At 50.9% G+C, this 25,353-nt stretch overlaps 1 protein-coding gene across 1 annotated transcript in view; it reads left to right on the forward strand.

Annotated features, from left to right (window-relative positions):
* Positions 1–25,353, forward strand: part of ahr1a (aryl hydrocarbon receptor 1a) — a 290,646-nt gene that overhangs the window by 29,089 nt on the left and 236,204 nt on the right. Inside the window, exon 2 of the mRNA XM_072509176.1 lies at positions 21,302–21,489. Coding sequence (XP_072365277.1) covers positions 21,302–21,489 — 188 coding nt within the window. The remainder of the gene's footprint in view (positions 1–21,301; positions 21,490–25,353) is intronic.

Raw genomic sequence — 25,353 nt, forward strand, 5'->3', positions numbered from 1 at the left:
TACATCCTATCTCTTATAAACCTTTCCAAGATTTTTCCCACAACAGAAGTAAGGCTCACTGGTCTATAAACAAACAAAGAACAAAGAAATGTACAGCACAGGAACAGGCCCTTCGGCCCTCCAAGCCCGTGCCGACCATACTGCCCGACTAAACTACAATCTTCTACACTTCCTGGGTCCGTATCCTTCTATTCCCATCCTATTCATATATTTGTCAAGATGCCCCTTAAATGTCCCTATCGTCCCTGCCTCCACTACCTCCTCCGGTAGTGAGTTCCAGGCACCCACTACCCTCTGCGTAAAAAACTTGCCTCGTACATCTACTCTAAACTTTGCCCCTCTCACCTTAAACCTATGCCCCCTAGTAATTGACCCCTCTACCCTGGGGAAAAGCCTCTGACTATCCACTCTGTCTATGCCCCTCATAATTTTGTATACCTCTATCAGGTCGCCCCTCAACCTCCTTCGTTCCAGTGAGAACAAACCGAGTTTATTCAATCGCTCCTCATAGCTTATGCCCTCCATACCAGGCAACATTCTGGTAAATCTCTTCTGCACCCTCTCTAAAGCCTCCACATCCTTCTGGTAGTGTGGCGACCAGAATTGAACACTATACTCCAAGTGTGGCCTAACTAAGGTTCTATACAGCTGCAACATGACTTGCCAATTCTTATACTCAATGCCCCGGCCAATGAAGGCAAGCATGCCGTATGCCTTCTTGACTACCTTCTCCACCTGTGTAGCCCCTTTCAGTGATCTGTGGACCTGTACTCCTAGATCTCTTTGACTTTCAATACTCTTGAGGGTTCTACCATTCACTGTATATTCCCTACCTGCATTAGCCCTTCCAAAATGCATTACCTCACATTTGTCCAGGTTAAACTCCATCTGCCATCTCTCCGCCCAAGTCTCCAGACAATCTAAATCCTGCTGTATCCTCAGACAGTCCTCATCGCTATCCGCAATTCCACCAACCTTTGTGTCGTCTGCAAACTTACTAATCAGACCAGTTACATTTTCCTCCAAATCATTTATATATACTACAAAGAGCAAAGGTCCCAGCACTGATCCCTGTGGAACACCACTGGTCACAGCCCTCCAATTAGAAAAGCATCCCTCCATTGCTACCCTCTGCCTTCTATGGCCTAGCCAGTTCTGTATCCACCTTGCCAGTTCACCCCTGATCCCGTGTGACTTCACCTTTTGTACTAGTCTACCATGAGGGACCTTGTCAAAGGCCTTACTGAAGTCCATATAGACAACATCTACTGCCCTACCTGCATCAATCATCTTAGTGACCTCCTCGAAAAACTCTATCAAGTTAGTGAGACACGACCTCCCCTTCACAAAACCGTGCTGCCTCTCACTAATACGTCCATTTGCTTCCAAATGGGAGTAGATCCTGTCTCGAAGAATTCTCTCCAGTAATTTCCCTACCACTGAAGTAAGGCTCACCGGCCTGTAGTTCCCGGGATTATCCCTGCCACCCTTCTTAAACAGAGGAACAACATTGGCTATTCTCCAGTCCTCCGGGACATCCCCTGAAGACAGCGACCGGGGTTACCGGGGTTATCTCTACTCCCCTCCTTGAACAAGGGGACAACATTTGCTATCCTCCAGTCTTCTGGCACTATTCCTGTAGACAAAAATGACTTAAAGATCAAGGCCAAAGGCTCAGCAATCTCCTCCCTAGCTTCCCAGAGAATCCTAGGATAAATCCCATCCGGCCCCAGGTGACTTATCTATTTTCACACTTTCCAGAATTGCTAACACCTCCTCCTTATGAACCTCAAGCCCTTCTAGTCTAGTAGCCTGAATCTCAGTATTCTCCTCGACAACATTGTCTTTTTCCTGTGTGAATACTGATGAAAAATATTCAATTAGCACCTCTCCTATCTCCTCGGACTCCAAGCACAACTTCCCACTACTGTCCTTGACTGGCCCTACTCTTACCCTAGTCATTCTTTTATTCCTGACATATCTGTAGAAAGCTTTAGGGTTACCCTTGATCCTACCTGCCAAAGACTTCTCATATCCCCTCCTGGCTCTTCTTAGCTCTCTCTTTAGGTCCTTCCTAGCTAACTTGTAACTCTCGAGCACCCTAACTGAACCTTCATGTCTCATCTTTACATAAGTCTCCTTCTTCCTCTTGACAAGTGTTTCGACTGCTTTAGTAAACCACGGTTCCCTCACTCGACCACTTCCTCACTGCCTGACAGGTACATACTTATCAAGGACACGCAGTAGCTGTTCCTTGAACAAGCTTCACATTTCCATTGTGCCCATCCCCTGCAGTTTTCCTCTCCATCCGATGTATCCTACGTCTTGCCTCATCACATCATAATTGCCTTTCCCTCAGATATAACTCTTGCCCTGCGGTATATATCTATCCCTTTCCATCACTAAAGTAAACGTAATCGAATTGTGGTCACTATCACCAAAGTGCTCACTTACCTCCAAATCTAACACCTGTCCTGATTCATTACCCAGTACCAAATCCAATATGGCCTCTCCTCTCGTTGGCCTATCTACATACTGTGTCAGGAAACCCTCCTGCACACATTGGACAAAAATGGACCCATCTAATGTACTCAAACTATAGCGTTTCCAGTCAATATTTGGAAAGTTAAAGTCCCCCATAACAACTATCCTGTTGCTTTCGCTCCTATCCAGAATCATCTTTGCAATCCTCTCTACATCTCTGGAACTTTTTAGAAGCCTATAGAAAACCCCTAACAGGGTGACCTCTCCTTTCCTGTTTCTAACCTCAGCCCATACTACCTCAGTAGACGAGTCCTCATCAAACGTCCTTTCTGCCACCGTAATACTGTCCTTGACTAACAATGCCACCTCTCCTCCTCTTTTACCACCTTCCCTGAGCTTACTGAAATATCTAAATCCCGGCACCTGCAACAACCATTCCTGTCCCTGCTCTATCCATGTCTCCGAAATGGCCACAACATCGAAGTCCCAGGTACCAACCCATGCCGCAAGTTCACCCACCTTATTCTGGATGCTCCTGGCATTGAAGAAGACACACTTTAAACCACCTTCCTGCCTGCCGGTACACTCCTGCAACTTTGAAACCCTACTCATGACCTCACTACTCTCAACCTCCTGTATACTGGAGCTACAATTCAGGTTCCCAAGCCCCTGCTGAACTAGTTTAAACCCTCCCGAAGAGCATTAGCAAATTTCCCCCCCAGAATATTGGTACCCCTCTGGTCCAGGTGCAGACCATCCCGTTTGTAGAGGTCCCACCGACCCCAGAATGAGCCCCAATTATCCAGAAATCTGAAATCCTCCCTCCTGCACCATCCCTGTAGCCACGTGTTCAACTCCTCTCTCTCCCTATTCCTCGTCTCGCTATCACGTGGCACGGGTAACAACCCAGAGATAATAACTCTGTTTGTCCTAGATCTAAGTTTCCACCCTAGCTCCCTGAATTCCTGCCTTACATCCCCATCCCTTTTCCTACCTATGTCGTTGGTACCTATGTGGACCACGACTTGGGGCTGCTCCCCCTCCTCCTTAAGGATCCCGAAAACACGATCCGAGACATCACACACCCTTGCACCTGGGAGGCAATGTTTCCACTAGTAGGAAAAAGCCATATCCTCAGACTTAAGGGGCAATCCTTTAAAACTGAGATGAGGAGGAATTTCTTCAGCCAGAAGGTGGTGAATATGGAACTCTTTGCCGCAGAAGGCTGTGGAGGCCAAATCAATTAGTGTCTTGAAGACCAAGATAGATAGGTTCTTGATTAATAAGGGGATCAGGGGTTATGGAGAGAAGGCAGGAGAATGGGGATGAGAAACATATCAGCCATGATTGAATGGTCCAGCAGACTCGATGGGGCGAATGACCTAATTCTGCCCCTATGTCTTATGGTCTTATCATCAGCATGAGGGAAAAAATCTTTTTATACAGTGAGTGGTTACCATCAGAAATTCAATGCCTTAATAAGTGGTGTACGAAGTCTTACAACACCAGGTTAAAGTCCAACAGGTTTGTTTCGATGTCACTAGCTTTCGGAGCGCTGCTCCTTCCTCAGGTGAATGAAGAGGTATCCAACGCCGGCATCTCCACATCATTAATAAGTGGTGGACGGGATTCAATTGTAGCTTTCAAAGGGAAATTGGATAAGCACCTGAAAGGGTCGGCGGAAACAAAGGGCTTTGGGGAAATGATGGGGATTGGGACTAGCTAAAGTGCGGAAACCCAGCTCACTCAAGGGTTCCTTCTATGTTGTAGCCATTCTATGATTCTATCCAGCAAAAGTTGAACTCAATGGCATGTCATGAATCAATATGTGTAAGAAGAGCCTTTCACTTAACACGTCTGCTGCACTGGAGGAAAATGTTTTAAAGAGAAGATTTTAAAAAGTAGTTGCTAATGCTGAAGTCTCAAATTTAGCTGACTTCCGTTTGCGGCTATGCCTATGTAGGTCGCACGTTCGGTATCTCCCGCCGGGAACGGACTTTTGGGCACTCCAGAGGGGCCCCAACAGCAATTGTTTGACGGCTTCCAGTGTGGGAAGGTGACAGCAAGGTCCCCCCGACATTATATGAATTGGACCAGGAATGGAGCGGTTAAAAAAGTGATCCTGGGGCAGCGAAAAGTGCGAGGAAGGAAAAGCAAGATGGCGGCGGGTGGAGACCAAGCAGCGTGGGCGCAGTGGTCGCAGGAGCAGCAGGAGTTTCTTAAACACTGCTTTGAGGAGCTGAAGACAGAAATGCTGGCGCCAATGAAGGCGGCGATTGAGAAGCTTTTGGAGACCCAGAAAGCCCAAGGGGCGGCGATCCGGGAGGTGCGGCAAAAAGCCTCGGAGAACGAGGATGAGATCTTGGGCCTGGCGATGAAGATGGAGGCGCACGAGGCGCTGCACAAGAGGTGGGCGGAAAAATTCGAAGACCTGGAGAATAGGTCGAGGAGGAAGAATCTTCGGATTCTGGGTCTCCCTGAAGGAGTGGAGGGGCCCGATGCCGGGGCACATATGAGCACAATGCTCAATTCGCTGATGGGCCCGGGAGCTGTCCCGAGGCCCCTGGAGCTGGATGGGGCTCATCGGCTCCTGGCAAGGAGACCCAAAGCCAACGAGCCGCCAAGGGCTGTAGTGGTGAGGTTCCACCGCTTTATGGACAGAGAGTGTGCCCTGAGATGGGCCAAAAAAGAGCGGAGTAGCAGGTGGGAGAACACGGAGATGTGAATTTACCAGGACTGGAGTGCAGAGGTGGCTAAGAAGAGGGCTGGTTTTAACCGGGCTAAGGTGGTGCTCCATCAGAAGGGGGTGAAGTTTGGGATGCTGCAGCCAGTGCGATTGTGGGTCACGTTCCAAGATCGGCACCACTATTTTGAAAAGCCCGATGAGGCATGGAACTTTATACAAACTGAAAAGTTGGACTCAATTGAGGGTTCGTCGTGTGGGGATGTTTACTGTGTTTATTGCGTTGGGGAATGTTCTCTTGGTTTGAGTGCTGGGTGGGGATGGGTGAATGGATTTGATGTGGGGGCTGTGGGAGAGTGTGGGCGTCGGTGTTGGAGGGGCAGGGCCCCACAGAGGAAGGGGGGGAGTGGAGGCCCGGGGATGGGGAGTTGGGGTAAGGTTTCAAAAAGGAGCTGCGCCAGAGGGGGCGGGGCCGGCTCAGGAAAGCGCGGGCTTTTTCCCGCGATAGGGAAGGATGGGGGTGGGGCCGGGGGGAGGAAGGGCGGTGCTGGAGAGGAGCGCACACTGACTGCCAAGGGGTGGGGGGATTCTCACACTGGGGGGTCGATGGAATGTCAGGAGAGACCGGAGTCAGCTGACTTACGGGAATGTCATGGGGGAGCAAACTGGCTAGATGTGGATCTCGCGGGGGGAGGAGGGAGGGGGGGAAACAGGGTTGCTGCTGCATTGGCCAAAGGGGAGCTGGAAGTAGGAGAGGTTGTTGGGGCGGGGGTCCGCCGCCTGGGGGACTGGAGGGTGCGGGAGGCGCGGGCTCGTGGCTGGCCTAGAAAAGGAGATGGCTAGTCGGCAGGGGGTGGGGCGAATAGCCCCCCAATCCGACTGATAACTTGGAATGTGAGGGGCCTGAACCGGCCAGTCAAGAGGGCCCGGGTGTTCGCGCATTTAAAGGGACTGAAGGCAGACGTGGTTATGCTCCAGGAGACACATCTGAAGGTGGCAGATCAGGTTAGGCTGAGAAAGGGATGGGTAGGGCAAGTCTTTCATTCAGGGCTGGATGCGAAGAACAGAGGGGTTGCAATACTGGTGGGGAAGCGGGTGTCATTTGAGGCACTGAATATTGTAGTGGATAATGGAGGTCGATATGTGATGGTGAGTGGTAGGTTGCAGGGGGTGCAGGTGGTACTGGTGAACGTACATGCCCCGAATTGTGATGATGCCGGATTTATGAAACGCATGCTGGGTCGGATTCAGGAACTGGAGGTAGGAAGCTTGATAATGGGGAGGGACTTCAACACGGTGCTGGACCCAGCACTGGACCGCTCTAGGTCCAGGACGGGTAAGAGGCCGGCTGCGGACAAGGTGCTCAGGGGGTTTATGGACCAGATGGGGGGAGTGGATCCATGGAGGTTTGTCAGGCTGCTGGCCAGGGAATTTTCCTTCTTTTCCCACGTCCATAGAGCCTACTCCCGGGTAGATTTTTTTCATTTTGAGTAGGGCGCTAATCCCGAAAGTGGAGGGAACGGAATATTCGGCCATAGCCATCTCGGACCAAGCCCCGTATTGGGTGGAGCTGGAGTTGGGGGAGGAGAGGGACCAGCACCCGCTGTGGCGCGTTGATGTGGGACTATTGGCGGATGAGGGGGTGTGCAGGCGGGTGCGGGGGTGCATTGAAAGATATTTGGAGGCCAACGACAACGGGGAGGTGCCGGTGGGGGTAGTCTGGGAGGCGCTGAAGGCGGTGGTCAGGGGAGAGCTAATCTCCGTTAGGGCCCACAGGGAGAAGAGAGAGGGGAGGAAGAGGGAGAGGTTGGTGGGGGAGATTTTAAGGGTGGACAGGAGGTATGCAGAGGCCCCCGAGGAGGGGCTACTCGGGGAGCGACGGAACCTCCAGACGGAGTTCGACCTGTTGACCACGGGGAAAGCAGAGGCACAGTGGAGGAAAGCGCAGGGGGTGAGCATGAGTCTGGGGAGAAGGCGAGTCGGATGCTGGCACAGCGAGGGAGATTGGTGGAGTTAAGGATAGAGGGGGGAATACGGTGCGGAGTGCGGTGAGAATAAGCGAGGTATTTAGGGACTTCTATGGGGATCTGTACAGGTCTGAGCCCCCAGCGGGGGAGGACGGGACGCAACGATTCCTAGATCACCTGAGGTTCCCGAGGGTGAAGGAGGAGGAGGTGGCTGGTTTGGGGGTGTCGATTGGGCTGGAGGAGCTGGTTAAAGGATTGGGGAGCATGCAGGTGGAAAAGGCTTCGGGGCCAGATGGGTTCCCGGTTGAATTCTACAGGAAATACGTGGACCTGCTGGGCCCGTCGCTAGTGAGGACTTTCAATAAGGCGAGGGAGGGGGGAACCTTGCCCCCGACAATGTCTAGGGCGCTGATTTCTTTGATCCTGAAGCAGGACAAGGATCCACTGCAATGTGGGTCGTGTAGACCGATCTCGCTCCTCCATGTTGATGCTAAGTTGCTGGCGAAGGTGCTGGCTACGTGAATTGAGGACTGTGTCCCGGGGGTGATTCATGAGGACCAGACGGGATTTGTGAAGGGTAGGCAATTAAATACAAATGTGCGGAGGCTCCTCAATGTGATTACGATGCCCCCGGTGGACGGGAAAGCGGAGGTATGGACGCGGTGAAGGCTTTTGATCGGGTGGAGTAGGAGTATCTTTGGGAAGTGTTGTGGAGGTTTGGGTTCGGGGAGGGGTTCATCAATTGGGTCAGGCTGCTTATAGAGCCCCGGTGGCGAGTGTGGCTACGAATCGGCGGAGGTCGGAGTACTTTCGGCTGTACCGGGGGACGAGGCAGGGGTGCCCCCTATCCCCTTTGTTGTTTGCACTGGCAATTGAGCCTCTGGCCATTGCACTGAGGGAGTCCAGGAAATGGAGGGGACTGGTCCGCGTGGGAGAGGAACATCGGGTGTCGATGTATGCCGAAGACCTGTTGCTGTATGTGGCAGGTCCAGTGGAGGGGATGGCGGAGGTCATGCGGATCCTAAGGGAGTTCGGGAACTTTTGGGGTACAAACTCAACGTAGGGAAGAGTGAGCTCTTTGTGGTGCATTCAGGAGACCAGGGAAGGGGGATAGACAAGCTTCCTGCTGAAGAGAGCGGAAAGGAGCTTTCGGTATCTAGGGATCCAAGTAGCTAGGAGTTGGGGGGCCCTGCACAGGCTCAATTTGATGCGTTTGGTGGAGCAGATGGAGGATTTTAAAAGATGGGATGTGCTGCCACTCTCGCTAGCGGGTAGGGTGCAGTCGGTCAAAATGACGGTCCTCCCGAGGTTTCTCTTTGTGTTCCAGTGCCTTCCCATTATGATACCCAAGGCCTTTTTCAAATGGGTAAGTAGGAGCATCATGGGTTTTATGTGGGCGAATCAGACCCCGAGAGTGAAGATAGTGTTTCTGGAGCGTAGCAGGGACAGGGGTGGGCTGGCGCTGCCGAATTTGTGCGGCTATTATTGGGCAGCCAATGTGGCGATGATCCGTAAGTGGGTAATGGAAGGAGAGGGGGCGGCATGGAAAAGGCTAGAGATGGCGTCCTGTGTGGGCATGAGCCTGAGGGCGCTGGTGACGGCACCGCTGCCGCTCTCGCCAGCAAGGTACACCACGAGTCCGGTGGTGGCGGCGACGCTGAAGATCTGGGGGCAGTGGAGGCGACACGGGCGAGGTGGGAGCCTCGGTTTGGTCCCCGATTCGGGAGAATCATCAATTCGTCCCGGGAAGGATGGATGGGGGGTTTCGGAGCTGGTATCGGGCAGGGATTAGAAGAATGGGGGACCTGTTCATCGATGGGACGTTTGCGGGCCTAGTGGCGCTGGAGGAGAAGTTTGGGCTACCCCCGGGAAACGCTTTCAGGTACATGCAAGTGAGGGTGTTTGTGAGGCGGCAGGTGAAGGAATTCCCGCTGCTCCCGGCACAGGGGATTCAGGACAGGGTGATTTCGGGTGTATGGGTTGGAGAAGGCAAGGTTTTGGCGATTTACCAGGAGCTGAAGGAAGAGGAGGAGGCCTCGGTGGAGGAGTTAAAGGGCAAGTGGGAGGAGGAGCTGGGGGAGGAGATAGATGAGGGTCTGTGGGCTGATGCCCTGAATAGGGTTAATTCTTCCTCCTCTTGCGCCAGGCTCAGCCTAATACAGTTCAAAGTTACTCACAGAGCGCATATGACAGGGGCAAGGTTGTGTAGGTTCTTTGGGGTGGAGGACAGATGTGGGAGGTGCTCGGGAAGCCCGGCAAATCCCATCCATATGTTCTGGTCATGCCCAGCACTTGATGGGTTTTGGAGGCGTTTTGCGAGGACTATGTGAAAGCCCGGGTCAAGCTGAGCTGGGGGTTAGCATTATTTGGGGTAACGGACGAGCCGGGAGTGCAGGAGGCGAAAGAGGCCGGTATTCTGGCCTTTGCGTCCCTGGTAGCCCGGCGGAGGATTTTGCTCTTCTGGAAAGCTGGAAAGATGCAAAGCCCCCTAGTGTGGAAGCTTGGATCAATGACATGGCAGGGTTCATCAAGCTGGAGAGGATAAAATTTGCCTTGCGAGGGTCTGTGCAAGGGTTCCTCAGGCGATGGCAACCGTTTCTAGACTATCTCGCGGAGTGTTAGGAGGTCAGCAGCAGCCCAGGGGTGCCCCCCTGGGTTGGGGGGGGTGGGGGGGTTCTTTTGGGCGGGCGTTTGGGTTGGTGGGGGGGGGGTCCCTATTGGGGTTTTTCAATGTCATATGGGGTTTATTGTATATGGGGGAAATCCAATGTATAATTTTTGTATAATTTTTGATTGTTGTGTTCTTGTTTCTTTCTTTTTGTTTGGGGGGGGGGGGGAAAAAGAAGTCTCAAATTTAAAAGAACTTTTCAAATTTAATTTCCTGGGCTGAAAAGTAATCAAAATCTCAGCTGAACTTCTCTTTACTTTATAAAATAATATTCGTATGTTAGCATCTTGGCAGTAAAATGTTACATTACAGAGTATAATATACCTGTTCCTGTATTGTGTCATCAAACTTCGCATGCACACAACTGTGGGAGATTCGCTGGTGTTTACAACAACATTTTGGTCCTTTTACAAGGGAATAGATCCAATTTTAGTTTGGGCTCGGTTACATCTTTATTTTTACAAATTTAGAGTATCCCATAATGTTCTCCCAATTAAGGGACAATTTAGCATGGCCAATCCAACTAACCCGCACATCTTTGGACTGTGGGTGGCACCCGGAGGAAATCCACGCAGACACGGGGAGAATGTGCAGACTCCACACAGACTGACCCAAGCCGGGAATTGAACCTGGGACCCTGGAGCTGTGAAGCAACTGTGCTAACCACTGGGCTACCATGCTGATAACAACATGTGTCGTTGTGCTTCCTTTTTGAGAAGGTATCAGATTGACATGAGTCAGTCCTGTGTCATTTGAATTTCCAGCCACTTAGAAGTTGCCATGTACTTTTTTTTTTGTACAAATTTAGAGTACCCGATTATATTGTTTCCAATTAAGGGACAATTTAGCGTGGCCAATCCACCTAACCTGCATATCTGTGGATTCTGGAGGTTAAACCCATGCAGATACGGGGAGAATGTGCAAACTCCACACGGCCAGGATCGGACCCAGGTCCTCAGCGCCGCAGGCAGCAGTGCTAACCACTGCGCCGCCGTGCCATCATTTGAGCTTGGTTACGACACCCTGGGCTAGTGCGCAGTCAATTCCAGCCCCACGTGCCCGCACAAATTAATTAGGCAAAAGGTCCTATATATTCCTAATAATTATAGTCACGTATACATGATTTCTGTTTATTTATAACAAGAACTATAATGAAATATGCAATAAACACAACTGATTAATGACAAGCTAATACCTAATATTCATTTACCATGCCCCCTCATCCTCTATACAGATACACACACAAGACCGACAAAGACAGAGGGGTAGTAAAAGGTAAAAATCATAAATGGATGGAAGAAAGAGGGCGGGATATTCTCTTTTGGGGACTAAGTCCCCACGCCCGCCGGAAAACGGGCGAGAATCACTCCGGAGTTTTTCCTCAAAGTCCGGGGTGATTCTCCATTTTCCAGGGGGCTAGCAGAGCCCCGGCTTGTGTCCCGCAGCTCTGGTTGCTGGTGGGGCCCTGCTGTCCAGACCGCGCGGCCATGTATGCGCATGGCGGCCGCAAGCTGGTCCGCGCATGCGCGCGGGGGCTCATCTCGGCGCCGGCGCCGCTGACATGGAAGACCCACACTGCGGGCCCGAGCGGAGGAAGGTAGGTCCCTCCGAGATTGCGATGACCCGCTGATCGGTGGCCCCCAATTGCGGGCCTGGCCACCGCTGAGGCCCCCCCCCCCCCGGAGTCAGATTCCCCCTGCCCCCCACCAGGACCGCCACCACTGCTGCGGGTCCGTGCTCCCGCTGGGTAGTACCACATGTAAACCACGCCGGCGAGAGTTCGGCAGGTCGACTGCGGAGAATCGCCGTGGATGCCTGTTCCAACGGTCCCCGACTGATGCCTCGTCGACCGCGCACGGGCGACTGCCGGGTCTGCGGAGAATCGCAGAAGCGCCATTGTGCCGGATTTCCGGCGTGAACGGCTATTCTCCATCCCCGCGCAGGCGAGATTCCGGTGCGGAGGGTCGGAGAATCCCACCCAGAGTCTTTATTCCAGATGATGGGCTGGATTCTCCAAAAATGGGGCTATGTCCCCACGCCGACGTAAAAACGCTGGCGGTTCACTCCCCAGTTTCCTGCAAAAAATAAAGAACAATTCACTTAGCTGCAGGGAGCTAGCAGGGACCCACTGTGAAGCTTGCCACTTTGGCTGCAGATACGGGTCCCCGCACCCCCGATTCTGGGTCCGCACATGCGCATGGCGGCGGGCCTCCAGCGGCCGCACCTAGCACCATGGCGGACTCGGACCGCGGACCATCACGAAGAATCAAGGTGCCTCCGATCGGCCCCGTGCCCCTTCATTGGACCGGACCGATCACTGCCCCGGCTGCCCATAAGGCCCCCTCCCCAAAGGTGCTGGATCCCCCGCACCCCCCACCAGGGCAGCCGCGGACTGAGACCGGCGCGAATGTCGATTCTCCGCCCCCGCGCCAAATGTGATTTTGCCACTGGGCTGTGGATAATCCAGCCCAATGGTTTCAGCACACATTCCTTCACAGCAAGCTTGCAGATTAGAGTCCCTGGTTTGCAGCCTGTTATTATCTTCTTTGTCGATTCATTCATTCAGGGTATCTGCAGTTTAGAAAATGCAGTACTCACAGGTAGCAAGCTTTCTGGAGAGGCACCTGATTGCTGTTCAAACACTACTTTCAGTTCGAGGTTCGCATTCAGGCCTCTATCTTTCTGGAGAAGGTGTTTGTCGGTTCTGGACTCTGCTTGCCGGTATTGATTATCCTGTACATAGATACATCCAGGCACTCTGCCAGTTCAGAAACACAGCCTTTCTGAAGAACAAACAGAGAGGCGAGGATAGCAGACCTTCCTTGGGTCTGACAGGAGTTAAACTGAAACCCCAAGGAAACCTCGGGACCCAGAAAACATCCCAGTGAATAGGATCCAATCACCATCAGTTACTGGGCAGAACACAGCCTTTTAGGCCAATCCATTGGCCATCAGTCAAACAGAGTCCCAACCAATCTCTCTGTCACTGGTGTTGGCCAGTCAGCAGCTTCTAGTTTAAACCAGCACAGTCTCCTGGATTCTTCTTGCTTGAATTAAAGACACAGGCTGCTTACAGCTGCTTGCCTTAAAGTTACATGTCCATTTATCATCCATGTATAAAAATGTAACGGCAAGAAATAAAAGAAAGGGGAAATAAGGGGATTAGCAGGAAGGACCCTTGCAGCTCCTACTCCATTCTTCTTGGAGTTAGTTGATGCTTATGTATTCCTGTGATGATGTGAATGAAACTGTGACAATTGTGATGCTGTTTTTGCTTGAACTTTACATTTATACTTGTAGAATTTTTCCCACATTCAAATGCAAACACTGTTATGGTTAGTTGTGGTTAGAAATGCCTATGTTTCACCAAACCATTTAGATGTTGCTTTTATGTTTCCATTCCTCATGCTTATGGCACATCATATCTATACTTCATGAATCAGTCCTTTTCCTATAAATGTTTTATGAAGTGTTTATTTCTTTAAACTCTCACCACATACATTTTCAGTGGGAAAGCTTTTATTTAACTCCGCAAAAATGCATTCTTTCTCACTTTTTCCATGCATTTCTGTAAAGTTTGCTTGTGAATCTTCTTGCATCCTCTTGAAAGGTAGTGAATGTGATGATAGGAAGGGATCCGAGAGTGTGCAAATTGCACGATCCACTTGAAAATGCATTGCAGTTTTCAGGTTATGGCAACTCCCTCCGTTTGCCTCGATTTTCTGTTTTCCTCTTATCACCATTCCTGTATCCCCATTGAACTCTAGGCTCCTTCCCCTTTGCATTAGCCCTTCAGACTGCTTCCACACAGTCTACATCATTTGCTCACACTAACCTCTCTCCTCCTCCATCCCACAACCTGTTATTTCCCATCTCCTGCATTTCCCCTTCCATTAGGCTCTTGGCTCCTTCTCTTTCCTTCAGTCATACTCACCTGTAGCTCCCTAATTCTTTGCCATCAACATGAACATGAAGGCAACATAAAAGCCGGCTGCTGTGGCCGTTGTGCCTGAATTCCCGCGATCGGGAGTGCCGCGATGGATGGCCCCGCGACCCTCCCACACCCGCCCCCCACTTTGAAAATGCCTGTACTAGACCATAGAAACATAGAATTGCTACAATGCTGGAGGAGGCTATTTGGCCAATTGAGTCTGTGCCGACATTCTGAAAGAACACCCTATCCATGTAACCCCACCTAATCGGCACATCTTTGGACTGTGGGAGGAAACCGGAGCATCTGGTAGAAAGCCACGCAGACACGGGAAGAAAGTGCAAACTCCACACAGTTACCCAAGGTGGGAATTGGTGCTGTGAGGCAGACTGCTAACCACTGTGCCACCCATACTGTAATCTATGATGTAGAAAAAAAGTTTAACCAGTTTAACAGTGGGAACGACAAGGGAGCATAATGTGAACTCTGATCAGAGTCATTAGAAGTGAACAGAATTGCCAATGGGTTGATGGGTAACCAAAGCCACAAGATTCAGAGGCAGGGATGTATTAACACCCTGAAAGGAGGTCAGTGTTGAAGAGTGACTGGAGAAGCAGTTTAAGGCCCAGGGGAAATGCAGTGCCTCGAGCCTGGGGACATGAAGACTGTGGGAGCAAGGAGGGCAGGTTAAATGATTAATATATGCTTAAAATAATGAAGCTAAACTTGAATAAACTTCACCTGATATAATTGGAGCGCGGAGGTGGCAAGGAGGAGAGCTGGCTTCAACCGGGCCAAGGCGGTGCTGCATCAAAAAAGAGTCAGGTTCGGCATGCTGCAGCCTGCGCGACTGGGTCACTTATCAGGACAGACACCATTATTTTGAAACGCCAGAAGAGGCTTGGACCTTTATTCAGACGGAAAAACTGGACTCGAACTGAGGGGATGTGGTTGTGGGGGGGGGGAATGTTGGTTGTATATGGGGTTGTAAATAGGGGTAAAGAATACTTCATGGGTGGGATGATGGATGGGGATGTGGGTAGAGTTCTGGTTAAAATTCCTAAAATTCCTTTTTTCTTTTCTGTAGACGAGATTATGATGATGGGGAATGTGGGCGTCGGTGCTGGAGTGAGGTGAGACTCGGGGATGAGGGAACTGGGATAAGGGCCGCAACAGGAGTTGCGCCACAGGGGGCGGGGCTGGTTCAGGAAAGCGCGGGCTTTTTCCCGCGCAAAAAAGGGGGGGGGATGGAGGAAGGTAAGGAGGAGGAGAGACTCTCACACTGGGAGATCAACGGGAAGGCGGGGGCAGCCGGGGTCAGCAGAAGTGAGCTGACTCACGGAAGCAATATGGGGGGAGCAAAAGAGCTAGGTGTGGATCGCGCGGGGGGGGGGGGGATTTTAGGGTTGCTGCTGCACTGTCCGAGGGGGAACTGAAAATGGAAGAGGTGGTCGGGACGGGGGTTCCCCGCCTGGGGTGGGTGGGGGGGTGCGGTAAACCCCGCAATCCGGCTGATCACGTGGAATGTGAGAGGCCTAAATGGGCCGGTTAAGAGGGCCCGAGTGTTCACGCACCTAAAGGGACTGAAGGCAGACGTGGTCATGCTTCAGGAGACACATCTGAAGGTGGCAGATCAGGTCAGGTTAAGGAAGGGATGGGTAGGACAGGTGTTCCATTCGGGGCTGGATGCGAAGAATAGAGGGGTGGGAAAGCGGGTGTCGTTTGAGGCCAAGAACATAGTAGCGGACAAGGGAGGCCGATACGTGATGGTGAGTGGTAGGTTGCAGGGGACGGAGGTGGTACTGATGAATGTATATGCCGCAAACTGGGACGATGCTGGATTCATGAAACGGATGTTGGGGCGTATTCCAGACCTGGAGGTAGGGAGCTTGATAATGGGTGGGGATTTTAACACGGTGCTTGACCCAGCATTAGATCACTCCAGATCTAGGACGGGGAAGAGGCCGGCTGCGGCCAAGGTGCTTAGTGGGTTTATGGACCAGATGGAGGGCGTAGATCCGTGGAGATTTGCCAGGCCTTTGGCCGAAGAATTTTCTTTTTTCTCCTACGTACATAAGGCCAGTCCCGGATAGATTTTTTTGTTCTGGGCAGGGCACTGATCCTGAAAGTGGAGGGAACGGAGTATTCGGCCATAGCCATTTCAGACCATGCCCCGCATCGGGTGGAGCTATAGCTGGATGAGGAGAGGGACCAACGCCCGTTGCGGAGGTTGGATGTGGGACTGCTGGCAGACGGGTAAGTGTGCGGGGGTGTATCGAAAGGTATCTGGAGGCCAACGACAACGGGGAGGTGCAGGTGGGAATAGTATGGGAGGCGCTGAAGGTGGTGGTCAGGGGAGAGTTAATCTCCATCAGGGCTCACAGAGTGAAGTGAGAGGGCAGGGAAAAGGGAGAGGTTAGTGGGGCAGATTTTAAGGATGCACAGGAGCTATGCAGAGGCTCCTGATGAGGGACTACTCAGGGAGAGACAAAGTCTCCAGACGGAGTTCGACCTGTTGACCACAGTGGAGGAAGGCACAGGGGGCGATATATGAATATGGGGAGAAGGCGAGTCGAATGCTGGCACATCAGCTCCGTAAGAGGACGGCAGCGAGGGAAATAGGCGGAGTCAAAGATGGCAGGGGAACTACGGTGCGGAGTGCGGGGGGAAGTGAATGAGGCTTTTAAGGCCTTTTACGAGGAGCTGTATAGGACCAAGCCCCCAGGGGGAAAAGAGGGGATGCGACGATTCTTGGACCAATTGAGGTTCCCAAGGGTGGAGGAGCAGGAGGTGGCTGGTTTGGGGGTGCCAATTGGGTTGGGGAGCTGGTTAAAGGACTGGGGAGCATGCAGGCAGGGAACGCCCCGGGGCCGGATGGGTTCCCGGTGGAGTGTTATAGGAAGTATGTAGACCTGTTAGCCCCGTTGCTGGTAAGGACCTTCAATGAAGCAAGGAGGGGGGGGACCCTGCCCCCGACAATGTCGGAGGCGACGATCTCTTTGATCTTGAAGCGGGATACGGACCCACTGCAATGTGGGTCGTATAGACCGATCTCGCTCCTTAACGTAGATGCTAAGTTGCTGGCAAAAATGTTGGCCACGAGGATTGAGGACTGTGTCCCGGGGGTGATTCACGAGGACCAGACGGGATTCGTAAAGGGTAGGCAGTTAAATACTAATGTGCGAAGGCTCCTAAATGTGATAATGATGCCATCGGTGGAGGGAGAAGTGGAGATAGTGACAGCCATGGACGCGAAGAAGGCCTTTGATCGGGTAGAGTGGGAGTATCTCTGGGAGGTGTTGAGGCGGTTTGGGTTCGGGGGAGGGATTATTATTTGGGTTAAGCTCCTGTATAAAGCCCCGGTGGCGAGTGTGGTCATGAACCAGCGGAGGTCGGAGTATTTCCGGCTGTGTCGAGGGACGAGGCAGGGGTGTCCCCTGTCCCCTCTGCTGTTTGCATTAGCAATTGAACCTTTGGCCATGGCGTTAAGGGAGTCGGGGAAATGGAAGGGGGTGGTTCGAGGGGGAGAGGAAAATCTAGTGTCGCTGTACGCAGACGACCTGTTGCTGTACGTGGCGGATCCAGTGGAGGGGATGGTTGAGGTAATGCAGATCCTACGGGAGTTTGGAGACTTTTCGGGCTATAAGCTCAATGTGGGAAAGAGCGAGCTCTTTGTGATCCATCCGGGGGACCAGGGAAGAGGGATAGACAACCTACCGTTGAGGAGGGCGGAAAGGAGTTTTCGATACTTGGGGATTCAGGTAGCTAGGAGCTGGGGGGCACTGCACAAACTTAATTTGACGCAGCTGGTGGAATAGATGGAGGAGGATTTTAAAAGGTGGGACATGCTGCCACTCTCGCTGGCGGGTAGGGTACAGTCAGTTAAAATGGTGGTCCTCCCGAGGTTTCTTTTTGTATTCCAATGCCTCCCAATTGTGATTACTAAGGCCTTCTTTAAGAGGGTAAGCAGGAGCATTGTGGGATTTGTGTGGACGAGCAAGACCCCGAGGGTAAGGAGGGGGTTCCTGGAGGGTAGCAGAGTTAGAGGAGGGTTGGCGTTGCCAAATTTGGGTGGTTACTATTGGGCAGCCAACGTGGCAATGATCCGTAAGTGGGTGATGGAGGGAGAGGGGGCAGCGTGGAAGAGGTTGGAGATGGCGTCCTGCAAAGGAACGAGCCTGGGGGCGCTGGTGACGGCACCGCTGCCGCTCTCGCCGACAAGGTACACCATGAGCCCGGAGGTGGCGGCAACGCTAAAGATCTGGGGGTAGTGGAGCTGGCACAGGGGTGCGACGGGAGCCTCAGTGTGGTCCCCGATTAGAGACGACCATCAGTTTGTCCCAGGAAGGATGGACGAGGGGATTCAGAGCTGGCATCGGGCAGGGATTAGAATAATGGGGGACCTGTTCATTGACGGGACGTTTGCAAGCTTAGGAGTGCTGGAGGAGAAGCTTGGGCTACCCCCGGGAAACGCTTTCAGGTACATGCAAGTGAGGGCGTTTGTGAGGCGGCAGGTGAGGGAATTTCCGCTACTCCCAGCACAGGGGTTTCAAGATAGGGTGATTTCGGGCGTATGGGTTGGAGAGGGCAAGGTGTCGGCGATATACCAGGAGATGAAAGAAGAGGGGGAGGCTTTGGTAGAGGAGCTGAAGGGTAAATGGTAAGAGGAGTTGGGGGAGGAGATTGAGTAGGGGCTATAGGCTGAGGCCCTAAGTAAGGTTAATTCCTCTTCCTCTTGTGCCAGGCTTAGCCTGATACAATTTAAGGTGGTTCATAGAGCGCATATGACGGGGGCGAGGCTGAGTAGGTTCTTTGGGGTGGAGGACAGATGTGGGAGGTGCTCAGGAAGTCCGGCGAACCATGTCCATATGTTTTGGTCATGCCCGGTACTGGAGAGGTTCTGGAGTGGAGTTGCGGGAACAGTATCTAAGGTGGTGAAAGTCCGGGTCAAGCCAAGCTGGGGGCTAGCACTATTTGGAGTAGTGGACGAGCCGGGAGTGCAGGAAGTGAAAGAGGCAGGCATACTGGCCTTTGCGTCCCTAGTAGCCCGGCGAAGGATCTTGCTAATGTAGAAGGAGGCGAAGCCCCCCCAGCGTGGAGGCCTGGATAAACGATATGGCAGGGTTTATCAAGTTGGAGAGGATAAAGTTTGCCTTGAGAGGGTCTGCGCAGGGGTTCTACAGGCGGTGGCAACCGTTCCTAGACCATCTCGCGGAGCGTTAGATGATGGTCGGACAGCAGCAGCAACCCAGGGTGGGAGGGGGGACATCGTTCGTGGGGGGGGGGGAGGAAGGGGGAAGGGGGGTTTCTTTGGGGGGCATTTGAGCAAGAAAACACATGAATGATCTGGAAACTGACATGTACGGGATGAATCCAATGTACAAAGTTCTGTATCTTGTTGACTTGCCATGTTCATGTCTTGCCACGCGAGCTTTCTTTCTTTTCTTTGTTACGGGCGGGGGGGGGGGGGGAGCTGTTTGTTTGTATGGTGGAAAATATTGTTGAAAAATTCTTATAAATGACCTGGAGGAGGGCGTAGAAGGATGGGTGAGTAAATTTGCAGATTACACTAAAGCCGGTAGAGTTGTGGACAGTGCGGAAGGATGTTACAAGTTACAGAGGGACATAGATAAGCTGCAGAGCTGGGCTGAGAGGTGGCAAATGGAGTTTAATGCAGAAGAGTGTGAGGTGATTCATTTTGGAAGGAATAACAGGAAGACCGAGTACTGGGCGAATGGTAAGATCCTTGGCAGTGTGGATGAGCAGAGAGATCTCGGTGTCCATGTACATAGATCCCTGAAAGTTGCCACCCAGGTTGAGAGGGTTGTTAAGAAGGCGTACAGTGTGTTAGCTTTTATTGGTAGAGGGTTTGAGTTTCGGAGCCATGAGGTCATGTTGCAGCTGTACAAAACTCTGGTGCGGCTGCATTTGGAGTATTGCGTGCAATTCTGGTCGCCGCATTATAGGAAGGATGTGGAAGCATTGGAAAGGGTGCAGAGGAGATTTACCAGAATGTTGCCTGGTATGGGGGGAAGATCTTATGAGGAAAGGCTGAGGGACTTGAGGCTGTTTTCGTTGGAGAGAAGAAGGTTAAGAGGTGACTTAATTGAGGCATACAAGATGATCAGAGGATTGGGTAGGGTGGACAGTGAGAGCCTTTTTCCTCGGATGGTGATGTCTAGCACTAGGGGACATACCTTTAAATTGAGGGGAGATAGATATAAGACAGATGTCTGAGATAGGTTCTTTACTCAGAGAGTAGTAAGGGCGTGGAATGCCCTGCCTGCAACAATAGTGGACTCGCCAACACTAAGGACATCAAATGGTCATTGGATAGACATATGGACAATAAGGGAATAGTGTAGATGGGCTTTAGAGTGGTTTCATAGGTCAGCGCAACATCGAGGGCCGAAGGGCCTGTACTGCACTGTAATGTTCTATGTTCTATGAGGTTAGATTTCTGATTTAATCTGACCATTTGCCACTGTAAACCAGGGTACCAGAAAATGTTCACCCAAAATCACCATAACGAGCTTTACAGTGAAAACCTCACCCATTTATTTCTCCTCTTTTCATTTCCTTGTACCTTTTGTAAGAATTGACTGATTTTCATGTGATAGAACACAGAACATTACAGCGCAGTACAGGCCCTTCGGCCCTCGGTGTTGCGCCGCCATCATGGAGTACAAGAATCAGTTAATTGTCGCTAGTTTATCAATAAACTACCCCCATCCTTTTGATACCCGCCCTATGTCAACTTTGAAACCCTCCATCCATCTTGCCCGGAACAAATCTATGATTATGCCGTATCGGAGTCCAGACTGAGGCCCCTTCCTCCCTCCTGTGCCTTCTCCACTGATCCCAGATCATCAGTACCGCCGTCACCACCGGGCTTGTGCTAGCTGGTGAGGATATAGAAATTGGATACCCTCGGTTGCTGACAATTTTCACTCACTTTGACAGAAAAATATAATTACCTTTTTGCAGTTGTGTTATGAAGTGCAAAGGTCATGGGCTGGATTATCCACCCCCCCCACGCCACATTTCTGCCCCGAACCGCCGACGGGATTCTCCGTTACGCCGGCTGGTCAATGGGGTTTCCCATTGTGGGGCAGCCCCACGCCGTCGGAAAACCCCCGGGCGCCGGCAAAACGGAGAATCCCAACCGACGGATAATTCCACACCTTATCTTTATTGATGTCTCCCTTATGAGTGGATTTCAACTACTTAGGATTTGTAACTTAGGTTGTCAACCTTGCTTACGGAGATGCATGGTGCCAGGTTTGGCATAGTTTGAAAGTGTATTGTAATGTTTCTAATTTCATGAAATGAAAATGAAAATCGCTTATTGTCACAAGAAGGCTTCAAATGAAGCTACTGTGAAAAGCCCCTAGTTGCCACATTCCGGCGCCTGTTCGGGGAGGCTGTTACGGGAATTGAAACGTGCTGCTGGCCTGCCTTGGTCTGCTTTCAAAGCCAGCGATTTAGCCCTGTGCTAAACAGCCCTGTTTCATTACATGAAAGTTAAAAGATTCTATTATTAACACAAGTTTTTTTTCTCTTTTAAGTGTGAAAACCCAGGCCTGTGAAAGAGCAAAGTCAAATCCATCCAAAAGGCATCGGGACAGATTGAATGCAGAGCTAGAACGCCTGGCCAGCCTCCTGCCCTTCCCACAGGATGTTGTAGCCAAATTGGACAAGCTGTCTGTTCTCCGCCTCAGTGTCAGTTATCTCCGAGCTAAAAGTTTCTTTAATGGTAAGGCCACTGTATGAAATATGTTTCATATTCATGCTATTAGCTAAAAGGAAAGTACTCTTGTGAATAACAGGATGCCAAAAGGGGTGTGATTCCTGCGGAAAGTAACATTTAAATGTTATCATATGATCTTGAACTTTGTTGGACTGAAAGGGAAGTTTTCTTTTTGCTGTGAAAATAGATTTTTCTTTTATGAATGCAGGTGCTTTAATCCATGTCTACTCCCTATCAAAATCGTAAGAACATAAATGTAACACCTGCTTTAGCCCTTGTTGGGGCGGGATTCAACCCTACCCGGCGGAGCGGGGGGTCCCGGCAGCGAAGAGTCGCGTGAACCACTCCGGCGTCAGGCCGCCCCAAAGGTGCGGAATCCTCCGCACCTTCAGGGGCTAGGCCGGCCCTGGAGTGGCTTGTGCCGCACCATTTGGCGGGGAAGTGGCTTGGTGCCACGCCAACCGGCAGCGAAAGGTCTCCGCCAGCCGGCGCGAGTTGGCGCATGCGCGGCAGCGCCAGCATGTGCTGGCGTCATCTCCGCGTCGGCCATGGCGGAGGCATAGCAGCTGACGCGGAGGAATAGAGTGCCCCCCCGGCACAGGCTCGCCCGTGGATCGGTGGGCCCCGATTGCGGGCCAGCCCCCAGATCCCCCCACGCTCCCCCCGAGGACCCCGGAGGCCGCCAGGTCCTGCCGGTAAGGACCTACTCTAATTTACACTGACGGGACTGGCAAAAAACGGGCAGCCACTAGACCCATCGCGGGCCGGAGAATCGACAGGGGGGCCGCTGCCAACGGCCGCCGACCGGCACGGCGCGATTCCCCCCCACCCGCCAAATCCCCGGCGCTGGAGAATTTGGCAGCCGGTGGGGGCGGGATTCACGCTGCCCCCGCCGGCGATTCTCCGACCCGGCGGGGGGGGGGTCGGAGAATCCCACCCGATATGTTTGAGCAAAATATCATATTGCAAATATTCCACAACAGTCAATGTGGATAGGAATTAATTGCGAAATCTGGGCTGCTTTTTATAAAGGTTGCCCTTGAAAGATAAAGTATATTCAATATAAAAACGATATAAGCATCATCTGTTTTGTTTAGCTAATCACTTGCAGAGATTTGGTTTCTTAAGACTAAATAACAAACAACCTAACTTGAACTTGTCACTCTGGAGAGTTTCAAAACTTATTTGTCACGAGAACACAATTTGATCCATTTTTCAAAGTGCAATAATAGATATGAGGTTAATGGCCGGAATTTTCCGGTTGTTGTGATTCACTTTTCTCTCCAGCAGCGCACCCTCGCCAGTGGGTTTTGCGGTGGCATGGGGTGGTTTCAATGGCAAATCCCATTGACAAGCGGCGGGAAGAGAGAATCCCAGCGCCAGTGAATGGCACACAGTCGAGTAATATGCGGCTGGGGGACCGGAGGATCTCGCCCAATAATTACATTGAAAAACGTAATTTTAAAATTATTATTTTTAGAAATAAAATATATTAATTTCTGAGATTGACATGAATAATATTGTTGGACAGCTTTATACTATTTATGGATGTTTTCACAGTAAAGCAGTTAGCTGCTGGATGTGGTGATGGGTCTATGGTTCAGGCGGTGTAGTGGAGAAGCATGGAAGGTTAGGCATTCTTGCAACTCCACTAGGAGAGCAATGGCCTACTGTTCCAATGATCTGTACTTTAAATTCCAACTTTTTGTGTGCGATTTTCTTTGGAAATTTGCTAACTATATTGTCTCAATTTACTAATTCTTGGGTGGCTACTAAATGAGATTGCCATGTGGTAGATTGGTAATCTGTTGCAAGTGGCAAGTGGGATGAAAGGGGAAGAGCCAAAATTGGAATTGCAACTGAAATTCCTTTGATGCATGATCAATAACTAGTAAAATGAGGTTGTAGTGCAACTGAAGGCTTTAATAGGCTAGAACTGTTCCCCAGCAGCTCAGGTACAGAATGAGGGCTGCTGGGACGGCAGGGGTTCTTATACCCCGCCTATCCGGGCGGAGCTACTATACTACACAGCCAATGGTAAACCCCTAGGCTTAACCAATGGTACTTCAGCCTCTCGGGTACCGTAATACCTGTTAATACCACATTCACCCCCTGTTAAAAAGAGTCTGGTGGGGGTGGTGGCCAGGTTGCGGGTTTTAACAAAATTGAAAAAGCGAGTGACCCCCGGGATGCAGAGGTCCTCGTGGAGGGCTCGGAGGCGGTCCACTTGTGCGGTAGCACATGTGCCGCGGGACAGGGCGTCAGGAGGCTCGTTTAACTTCCCGGGACGATACAAGATCTCGTAGTTGTAGGTGGAGAGTTCGATCCTCCACCGCAAGATCTTGTCGTTTTTTATCTTGCCCCGCTGTGCATTATCAAACATGAAGGCAACCGACCGTTGGTCAGTGAGGAGAGTGAATCTCCTGCCGGCCAGGTAATGCCTCCAATGTCGCACAGCTTCTACTATGGCCTGGGCCTCCTTTTCGACTGAGGAGTGGCGGATTTCGGAAGTATAGAGGGTACGGGAGAAGAAGGCCACAGGTCTGCCTGCTTGGTTGAGGGTGGCCGCCAGAGCTACGTCGGACGCATCACTCTCGACCTGGAAGGGGAGGGACTCGTCGATGGCTATACTATACTATACAGCCAATGGTAAACCCCTAGGTTTAACCAATGGTACTTCAGCCTCTCGGGTACCGTAATACCTGTTAATACCACATCCTTCTACAATCCTATCTCCTGATTGTCAAAACAGTGCCATTGACTTGTGGAAGGCTTGGAAAAAGAAAATAGTGATGGGATGAAGCAAAGGAGGATTAAAATGGGCTAACAGTATTTGTATGCACATAGACTGTTTTTTTTAAAAACACAGAATTTGAATTTTTTCTTGCAGATGTTTCCTGAGAATGTAAGTATTTTATCTCACAAAAGAAAAATCCCAATTGCAACATACAGGACTTAAAAAAAGACGAGTGACATATTTTAGCTTTGTAGCAAATTTGCATGACCTCTTCTGGCTAAAGTTATACTTTAAAAAAAGTGTGAATGATTGTATCTCTTCAGGCCATTGAAGATGACTATATTGCTTTATTCATCTTTTCACTGCCTGAGGGCAATTATTATAGCTGAAATTTAATAACAGTAGGCTTTCGAATCATTGTTGTAGTAGTTTAAAAGTGATGTTAATTAAGTTTTCTCAGATCATACTGTCTTTTTCCAAATTGTGGAATTAGAGTTGTTAAAAGTCACTGCTGTATGTTAACTTAATGATCAAAGTATTCCCACATTATAGGTAACTTCTTTGAGTTGAATTGTCCACCTAACATTTTGGTTGTTGGTTTAAACATTTGAGGGCTTCAACTATTTGATTTAGGCTGATGCATTCTATAAATTACATATCAAAGTGGACAAATATAGAACTGTTCAGTTTTTATTGTTCAAATGTATTTTTTAATTTAGTTCTTTGATTGTAATGCAGTTACCTGTCACTGGAATGCTAATTATATTGGGCGGCATGGTAGCACAGTGGTTAGCACAGTTGCTTCACAGCTCCAGGGTCCCAGGTTTGATTCCCGGCTTGGCTCACTGTCTGTGAGGAGTCTGCATGTTCTTCCCGTGTCTGCGTGGGTTTCCTCCGGGTGCTTTGGTTTCCTCCCACAGTCCAAAGATGTGCAGGTTAGGTGGATTGACCATGTTAAATTGCCCTGAGTGTGTAAAAAGGTTAGGTGGGGTTACTGGGTTATGGGGATAGGGTGGAATTGTGGCTTGGGTGGGGTCCTCTTTCCAAGGGCTGGTGCAGACTCGATGGGCCAAATGGCCTCTTTCTGCACTGTAAATTCTATGATTCTATCAGGATACACAGGTGAAGGACAT

The sequence above is a fragment of the Scyliorhinus torazame genome, chromosome 6 (genome assembly GCF_047496885.1).
Source record: "Scyliorhinus torazame isolate Kashiwa2021f chromosome 6, sScyTor2.1, whole genome shotgun sequence".
NCBI lineage: Eukaryota > Metazoa > Chordata > Chondrichthyes > Carcharhiniformes > Scyliorhinidae > Scyliorhinus > Scyliorhinus torazame.